The sequence below is a fragment of the Corvus brachyrhynchos genome, unplaced genomic scaffold (assembly GCF_000691975.1).
Source record: "Corvus brachyrhynchos isolate BGI_N302 unplaced genomic scaffold, ASM69197v1 scaffold305, whole genome shotgun sequence".
In the NCBI taxonomy this organism is placed as follows: Eukaryota; Metazoa; Chordata; class Aves; order Passeriformes; family Corvidae; genus Corvus; species Corvus brachyrhynchos.
The window spans coordinates 496,018-505,373 of record NW_008239284.1 but is presented as its reverse complement, the minus strand read 5'-3'; the positions used below and the strand labels follow the sequence as shown (position 1 = coordinate 505,373).

The 9,356-nt window shown below is 54.4% G+C and overlaps 1 protein-coding gene across 1 annotated transcript in view; it reads left to right on the top strand.

Annotated features, from left to right (window-relative positions):
* The window catches only part of BSPRY (B-box and SPRY domain containing), an 11,164-nt gene extending 2,632 nt beyond the window's left edge, over positions 1-8,532 (top strand). Inside the window, exons 2-6 of the mRNA XM_008638337.1 lie at positions 3-60; positions 991-1,221; positions 2,629-2,654; positions 3,752-3,876; positions 8,006-8,532. Of these exons, the coding sequence (XP_008636559.1) occupies positions 3-60; positions 991-1,221; positions 2,629-2,654; positions 3,752-3,876; positions 8,006-8,532 (967 nt within the window). The remainder of the gene's footprint in view (positions 1-2; positions 61-990; positions 1,222-2,628; positions 2,655-3,751; positions 3,877-8,005) is intronic.
* Positions 8,533-9,356: the final 824 nt, after the last annotated feature.

Here is a 9,356-nt window from a genome sequence, read left to right as displayed (position 1 = left end):
AGCGCGGCCATCGCCCGGCACGTGGACGAGGTGCTGCCTGCCAAGGACCAGGGCGTCCTGGTGAGTCCCTAGGGCTGGCCCAGCCTGCTCCCTGCTCGCCATTCCCAGCAGGGATGTTCAGCTGTCGGGGGGGGATCATCGGGATGCGGCTGTGGAAATGGAGTGCCAGGGTGTGCCTGCAATTCCTGCTTCATTTGCCTGAAAAATGTGCACAGTCAATGGTGTGCGTGTACAGCAATCAAACATCCCACTAGGATCAGTGCCTTAGAATTCCTGGGTTTATTTGTTTCTTGCTGTCACTGAGGATGGGGACAAAGCACAGTGATGGAATCACAGAATCCCAGACTGGGTTGGGTTGGAAGGAACCTTAAAGACCACCTAGGTTCCAACCCCCTACCATGGGCAGGGACACTTCCCACTGTCTCAGGTTGCTCCAAGTTCTATCCAGCCTGGCCTTGGACACTTCCAGGGATCCAGGGGCAGCCACAGCTTCTCTGGGCACCCTGTGCCAGGGCCTCCCCACCCTCGCAGGGAAAATTTCTTCCCAATATCCCATCTAACCCTGCCCTCAGGCAGTGGGAAGCCATTCCCTGTGTCCTGTCCCAGGCTCTTGTCCCAAGTGTCTCTCCAGCTCTTCTGGAGCCCCTTTAAGCACTGGAAGGGGCTCTAAGTTCTCCCTGGAACCTTTTCTTCAGGCTGAACATCCCCAGCTGTCTCAGCCTGTTCTCATGTTTCTCACCAACAGTGAATCTATGGAGATTTGCTGAGGGACAGGACTCTGATCCCTCGCAGGTTGTCACTTAGGTACCGGGGCTGGCTGAGGAGGCAGTGAGCAGGTTTGGGACTCGTATCATGCCAGTTGCTGTGGCCTGGGCTCAGTTAACAGAGCAGCACTAATGCCTGAGCCCATGGAGAGCCAGCAGAAGCAGCTGGGGCTCTTCTTGGGGCTGGAGCAGGGCTGATGCTCCTGCTGTGTCCTTGCCGTGGCAGAGCGCGGCCAGCGCAGCGCGGGAGCTGGTGATCCAGAGGCTGCTCTTCGTGGGGAAGGCCTGTGAGAACGAGGAGCAGCGGCTGCTGGAGAGGGTGCACGCCGAGGAGGAGCGGGCGCACCAGAGCATCCTCACCCAGCAGGTGCACTGGACAGAGGCTCTGCACAAGCTGGGTGCCCTCCGCACCTACCTGGTGGACACGATCACCAGCCTGGATGACCGGGGCCTGCTGGTGAGTACTGTGAGTCAGGGAGCCCAGAACTGACCAGACTTTTTGTTATGGGATTTACATGTGGTGTTCAGCAGCTGCTGTGCTGACAGCAGGGACGTGCAGGTGGACAGGACGTACATTTGCAGGTCTGGCTCAGGGAACCTCCTTGACCTGGTCCTGATAAGCCCCTGTGGTTTCCTGGTGGTTCCCAGAGCATCTGCTCTGCCCGATCCTGCTCTTGCTTGCAGTGAGGTCCAGAACCACCCAGGCTCAGGTCTCCAAGCTGTGGGCTTGTAGCTGCCTTTAGGCTGGACAGCCAGAACAGCTCTGGGTTGAGAGCTACTCTTGCAAGTGTTGATTGTGCCATCCATTTTCTAGTATTGTGTGCAGTTTTAATCAAAACTGACCCTTGGAAGCACCTGCAGCTCTGCTGGAAAGTCCCCATGTGTTGCCTGGCTTAGCTCTGTTAGGGATATTTGCCGTGCAAAGCAGCCTGTGCTTCCCCTTGCTCAGTTCCTTCTCTGGTTATTGAATCATCTGGGTTCACCCAAGTGATTCCTCTCATTTTAGATGTGAGCAGGTCTGCCTTACACCACCATGCTCAGCCTCTGCTTCCCACGTGTAACTTTGTGAGGAGGGGAACAGCAGCTCGGCTTGGAAAACAGACCCAATCCCATGGAAAGAGGGTAGATGTTCCTTTGATGGGAAAGGCAGTTTCTGTCTCAGTGTGCTGGGCGGTAGCTGCACCATAAAGAGGAGAGGCTGGAGAGCAGGATCCATCAGCTGCCTGTGGCAGAGAACAGCCACACCCTCAGTTTCTCCTTTTGGAGGGGAGTTCGGGGATCATGTGTTCTCCCCCTTGGACTGTTGGTGTTGCTACTCGTGCCTGTCTGGAATCAACACGTGCCATGCCACAGGGAAGCTGAAGGCATGCAAAGTCCTCAAAGTGGGTTTGAGCAGGGATCAGGTATTTTCTTATCACTTTGCTGTATCTTGAGAATGCCTCATGCCCGGCAGGTACAGAAACAAGTGGGACTGACCGTGAGGTCACCTGACTCTTGGCTTAGTCCCTCTGCAGCCTCCCTCCTTTGCTGAAAGCCCTGGGGTTGTTTTCTGGGAGCACAGGCTGTTCCTGCAGCCTGTCCTTGTGGGGTGGGGCAGAGAGGGGACAGCAGACAGTGCCCCAGCCACATGTGCAATGTATTGCCTTCAGCCATTCCCACTCATTTTCTGAGTTGGGAAGTGCTGCAGCTGAAGAAAACGGATGTTGGATGCTCCCGCTGCTCCCCAGGGCTGGTGTTGGGGTGAGGGGTGGCTTCTCTGGGTCAGGAAGGGGGAACACTGCTCCCTGGGTCCCAGGTTTGCTGTGTTTGGGGTGTCATCTGTGGGGATTTCAGCTGTGATGACTCTTTCTCTCCTTGTCCCCAGCATGCAGAACAAGAGATCTTCGAGAGGTCAGTACCCAGCTGCTCCTGGTCCTTTCCCTGACCCTGCTCCAAGCTTTGCCTGCTCCTGCTCCACACCTGCATCCTCACAGCTCCTGTGCTGTGTGCTGTGACTCAGGCACCCCATGACACCTCTTTTGTCCCTTGTGCTGCTTTTGTTGTGGACAAGGACAGAGCGCAGAGATGCCGGCATGGCCTCTTGTCTCTGCTCCAGGTGCTGCGCTGCACCTGGAGATGCTCCATGTGCTTTGCCAGAGCAGCAGCCCTTGCTTATGGGAGAACTCCTCCAGCTCCTCAGAAAACCACAGGACTTGCTGGGGGATGGAGCAGGCCTGTGCCAGGCTGTTGGCAGGAGGTGGGATGCTTTCTGCTCCATGCTAGGGGTGGCTGGCACAGCATCTCCCCAGCTCTGCATGGGCAGGGAGAGCCAGGTGCAGGTGTCAGCGTCCCCAACAGCCCCATTGGTGACACCGGGCTGCCCTTCCTGAGGAGGCACCTTGGTGGCTCTGTTTTTATTTAATCTATTTAATTTTATTTAAGGAATTGATTTCTGTGGCTGCTGCAAGGGTGCTGGCCCTGGCTGCACCGTGCTGCCCAGAGGGTCTGTGGGGGTATTTGTGCCTGTGGAGAGTATGGAATGTGCCACAGCCTGTCCTTAGAACCATCAGTTCTGTGGGTGGTGCAGGCCACAGGAGCCAGCAAACCCCTGGGTGAAACTTGGTGTCCTGGCTTGCGCTGTGCTCAGACTGTGGGGCTCTGGCAATAGAGGGAAATCTGATTCTCTCCCTGTTCATTGTGCTCCCCTGGTACCCTGGTGGCTGCTCTCAGACACATTTATTTACCCTGTGTCTGCTGAGTGAGGAGCTGTTGACTCAGGCTGCTGGGATGTGTTTTACAACACTGCAGCCCTTTCACGAGGAACTGTGAGCAAAGCCAACTGAAAGTATCGCTCAGGGTGAGAGCTGGCCCAGACACCTCTGCTGTGGTTTCTCTGCAGCCAGAGCTCCTCTTTAACCTCTGCCATACCTCCTTGTGATCTTTATAAACACCTCCCAGCACAATAAATCATTGTATTTTGAAACAACTCTTGTTTTCCTTTGCTATAGGACAGAGGTGGCGGAGGGAATCTTGGAGCCACAGGAGTCCCTGAAGTTAAACTTTAATCAGACCTGTGTTCAGAGTCCACTGCTGCATCGACTGTGGGCCTCTGCTGTGCTCTGCAGCCTCGCAGGTCAGTGCCTCTCTCACATCTCACGTGCTCCAGGGATTCCTGCACCCTCGCTCGTGTTGTGCCCAAAGAAACACCCTCGTGCCGTGTCAAAACTCCCTCATGCTGTGTCCTGCCCCTCTGCTCTCCCAGCCCCTGCTTGTTTCTTGGAGCCCTCCATTCAGGGAGGTGGCAGCAGCAGCTGTGCGAGGTTTAGGGGAAGCAACAGCTCCAAGCAGGCTGTGGCTCAGGGAAGAACTGGAGTTTGAAAAGACTGTGTGTGTTTTATCAGCTCTGTGGCTTTAATGTTGTGTGGTTTCTTTTGCTGTTTCCTGGGTCTCTTGGTGACAGCAGTGAAGCTGATGCTGCTGGGGGAGTCTCTGTCACACAAATCTCTGTTCACAACGTTTAGCATCGGGCTGCTGGGGACTTTGAGAGGGTGATTTCACCTGTGAGATGTCTGTGAGAGCCTGACCAGTGCAGGGAGCAGTGAGCAGATGGAGCAGCTTTCTGATCACAAGCTGAGATTGTGGCTGTGCACGAGCTGGTGGTTCTAGAGGTGTTTGTGCTCTGGCTCAGCTCTTGCTGTACAGCTGAGGCTGCACTGGAGGCATTTGCCAGGCCCCTGACAGGCTCTGGGACCGGTTTACCTGGTTGGTGCTGGCTGTGTTAAGCAGGGAAAGACATTTTTCTTCTGGCTATGATGTGTTTGGATGGTTGATTGTGAAATGTTTGCTTTTACTCTGGCTTTCAGTCTGTTGTTAGAGTATTTCAATTGTATTTTTTGTTTCTCAGAGATGGCAACATCCTTCATAATTTGCCTTGTGAACAATCCCTAGGGTGGTTTTTCCAAAGCTTCTGTACAAACTTCTGATTTCTGCTCATCTTGCTGTGACTCTGATGAGCTGTTTCCAGTTTTCCCTGTTTCCAGGCCTCCCTCCAAGGTCTGCACTTCAGGCTTTTACTGCTCTCATGGTTTCAAGTGTTAGCTTGAGAATCTGTGCCTGCCAAGCACTACCATCATATGTTTCTTCTACTGCAAACTCTGGTGTTGCTCTCCCTTTGTGATTCATTTCCCTCTTTGGAATCTGTGAGTGCTGGCAGTCATGGAAGGTATCCCTACAGGGGGTTGGGACTCAGTGAGCTTTAAGGTCCCTTCCAACCCAAATCACTCTGTGATTCTATGCCACCCCTGCAGTGGTGCACTGACAGTGTCACACAGAATCCCAGAGCTGTTCAGGTTGGGAAAGACCTCTAAGACCATCAAATCCAACCTGTGATCACCACCTTGTCACCCAGCCCAGAGCATTGACTGCCACATCCAGTCATGTCTTGGACACCTCCAGGGGTGGTTATTCCACCACCTCCCTGGGCAGCCCTTTCCAGCCTGTCCCAGGCTCTTGTCCCAAGTGTCTCTCCAGCTCTTCTGGAGCCCCTTTAAGCACTGGAAGTGCCATTCAGTGAAGAAATTCTTCCTGAAAGAATCAGTTGAGCAGGTTCTCAATGTTCAGAGCCATGGAGTCAAGCAGGAAGCCTTTCCATAATTTTCTTTGTTGTGACACGGAGATTTTCAGGATTCCTCTCCCAACAGCATCCTTGTGAAATGTAATGACTTTAAGGCATTTGATTCTTGTGGTGGGTGTGCTGCTGCACTTACTACACAGGAATTTCATTCTGTTTGGGTTTTTTGAGCGTGTGGTTACATTTCACGTGTCCTTACTGCATGCTGAGGATGCCTGGTGTATCCTTGTGGATCTCTGCAGTCCACAGTCTGCCCTGGACCAAGTCTTAGAGATTTATTATTAACTGCAGAGTGGTCTGAGCTTTCCTTAAGACACAGGAACGTTAAGTGTCACTCTGTGGTCCTTTTCCCAAAGGCAGGTGAGCAGGTGGCTGTCTTGTTTATTTGCTTGAAAACACAAAATTCCAAGCCTTGATGGCTCGTTCCCTAACCTCTCAAAAACTTGGAAAGCAGCAGCAAAAAGGCCTCCATTTCACTCTCAAAAATAAATACGATTCCTTTGATGCCTTCACTTGGCATCCAGGCTTCTGCATCACTTCTGTTTGGGGTTGGCAGCTTCTTCCTTGCACCACGAGATGATGTAAATCTCCTGGCACCGTTTTGGGAGGGATCTCGGTTCATGGGAACTTGGATTTTTAAAAGCAGTCAGATGTGCTGCAGCTCACACAAATGTGCTCCCCAGAGCTGTTAACCATGGGAATTTATTGTCCCAGTATCCCTCATGTCCAAGGCCACCCCGATGGATGCAGGACACAGAGAAAATAGACTTGGGGGCAAGATGAATTCCTGGTGGAATCATTCATCAGGATTGTATGTTAAAATCCAGATTTAGTCATGACAAAATACTTGTGTGAGGGGCAAAATTTGCTGATCTGAACTACTCTGCTGTTCCTCTGCCAGCACTTCCTCTCCCTCAGATGCTCCCCTGGAGCTGCAATTCCACAGCAAAGCAGCGTGGGTGTCACCAGGGTGGTGTTTCCCTGCATGGACCACCAGAATGCAGCCCTAGGTTAGCTGTGTGTTGCACAAGAGGAGGTTTAGTGCCCTCCTTCTGCCAGAGGAAGATAAAGTCTGGTGCTGCTCTGTTTTCTATGAATTCAGAGCAGCATTTGGCTTCCTGGAAAGCCGCCCTGCACTGAGCAGAGCAGCGTGGGCAGCCCCAAAACCCTGTGGAGAGCTCAGGTTTGGCTGCTGCGTGGGGAAATAAATCATCAGATGAATGAGGCTGGCAGCTCCTGCTGAAGCAAATGCTGGCTTCAGCTCCTCTTTGGGCTCACTCTTGCTTGCAATAACTCCTATTTAACATGCACAGGTGCGTGGCACTGACTTGCAAAGGGGTAATTCAGCCTCGGTTCCTCTGCTAGGGAGCACCTGGGCAGGTGCAGCCTGAGGCAGCCCTGGAGCGTTGCTGCTGCTGCTGGGTGCTGTTTGCTGTTAGAGGGATGCTGACCTGGGTCCTGGAGCAGCTTGGGCTCTGGGATGACCCTGTTCAGGTCATCCTTTGGTTCTTTAAGGGCTCATCCTGCTGTGTGCTGGATGCTGAGCAGAGGGTGTTGGGCAATGGCTGGTGCTGGCGTGACAGGGTAGAGCTGCTGACAGGGCTGGGAGAGCCACTGACTTACCCACTCCATCCTTGTTCCCATGGTGGTTTAAAACCTAAAATTAATAAAGTGAGGGTGGGAGAAGGCAGGGCAAGGAGGGGCACCTGCTGGCAGGAACTGGGTCTCCTTGGGAGCAGGTGAGTCCACTGGGCATCAGCTTCATCCCTGCTTCACAAATTTAGGGAGTGAGGGACACACTTGAGCAGTTCCACAGTCTGAGACACTGAGGGGTCTCAGGGGGAAGCATGCAGCCAGGGCAGGGCACCATGATCTTAGAGGTCTTTCCAACCTTAACAATCCTAGGATTCCATGATTTTGAAGTGGTGCAGACCCACAGTGGGTGCAGTGTCCTCTGGCCAACCTTGTTCACCCTGGGCTGCTGCTGGCGGGGTTTGTGCAGCTGGGTCCCCCCTTCTTTCACAGCAAAGCCAAATCCGGGAACAGCCATGCCACCTCCCCCCACTGCTGTTCCCAGCACCTCAGGGTGGGTTGATCAACACCTGGGGCTTTGTAGCAGGAAAGAGATTTCCCTGCCCAGCCCTCTCCAGTCCTGTTTTTCCAGCTTTGCAGGTTTTCTGCATGCAGCCCTCCCATTGTCGCCAGGCTCTTGGCTCCCCTGGCTGGGGGAGGAGCAGCCAGGTCCTGCTCACCCACTGAGGGGGTGGGAAAGGACACGAATTGAGACTTGGATCTCTCCCAAAAATGGGGTGCACCAAACCTGCTGAGTTCTGTTTTGTGGGGAGTCATACCAGGGTCAGAGAAAGAGGAGCAGGGCTTCTAGTGCAAGGTGGAGAGGTGTCTGGTGAATGTGGGCTTTGGTGTCTCTGCCTTGTTCTGGCCCTGGCTGAGAGGAGAAGCTGTGGCACCCAGCCTGAGCCCCCAGCACTGTCACCCTGGGGAGCAGATGGGGTCCCAGGAGTGATGTGTGAGGAGAGGGTGGTTGCACTTGTGTTCCTGATTGCCATGACTACCTCAGGTGGTTCAGGTGGTGGCCACCGAGTCAGTGCTCACCACGTGGCTTCTCTTGCAGGCTCACAGGAGATTCACATTGATGAGAAAACCCTGAGCCCCCACCTCAGCCTGTCAGAAGACAAGAGAACCCTGACCTTCAGCCCCAAGAAAGCAAAGGTGGACTCGGACTGCCCTGAGCGGTTTGACCACTGGCCCAACGCTTTGGCCACTGCACCTTTCCACTCGGGGCTCTGTGCCTGGAAGGTCAGCGTGGAGCAGAGCTGTGCCTACAAGCTGGGGGTTTGCTACAGCTCCGTGCCCAGGAAGGGCTCTGCCAACGAAGGCCGCCTGGGCTTCAACGCTGCCTCCTGGGTGTTCTCGCGCTACGACAAAGAATTCCGGTTCCTGCACGCGGGGCAGCCGCAGCCCGTGGAGCTGATCAAGGCCCCGGCAGAGATCGGGGTCCTGCTGGACTTTGCAGGGGGAGAGCTGCTCTTCTACGACCCCGACTCCTGCACCATCCTCTTCTCCCACCGCCAGGCCTTCCCGGAGCCCGTCTACCCCGTCTTTGCCGTGGCACACCAGAGCATCTCGCTCGCCCCGTGAGCGGCCGTGTGTGACTGTGCTCTGCACAGTGCCCGGGGGAAAGGAGCCTGGGCAGGGCTGTGGGCTGTGTACAGGGGCCTTCAGACAACACCTGCCTTCACACCACACCTGTTTCTCGCGTGTTTTCCGCAGCTTTCCTCCCCTCCTGGAGCCTAAACCCCGTGCTGGGGTGAAGGGTCTGGGAATGCCTGGCTGGGCCAGCTGCTCTTAGGTGAATGGTTTAATTTCTGCCCCACCAAAGGCAGCTTTCCAGCCTGCTGGTGGGCTGGAGAAAGGGGAGAAATAGTAAAAGGTATGTACGGAGAAATGGCAGGGAGGAGGCCCGTGGAAAGGAACATACCGTGCTCTACAACTCCCTGAAAAGAGGGTGGAGCCAGGTGGGGGTCACGCAACAGTGAAAGGACAAGAGGAAATGGCTTCAAGTTGTGCCAGGAGAGGTTTAGGTTGGATAGTGGAGAAAATTTCTTCACTGAAAGGGTGGCCAGGCATTGGCACAGGCTGCCCAGGGCAGTGATGGAGTCACCATCCCTGGAGGGGTTTAAAAGGTGTTGTGGATGTTGCACTTGGGGACGTGGTTTAATGGTGGCCTAGGCAGTGTTGGGGGAACAGCTGGACTCCATTTTAAAGGTCTTTTCCAGCTGAAATGATTCTGTGATTCTCTGATTGGGACACAGCTGGAGGCACTTTTGGGGGGAGCTACCCCACTGCAGAGCTGGTACAGTGCAGGAGGCTGCCCCTGTGGGGGAACCATGCTGGGACTGGGGCACTGCTGAGGGGCTGTGGCCCTGTCTGAGCAGAGGAACAAGCAAAGAGAAGCAGAAAGA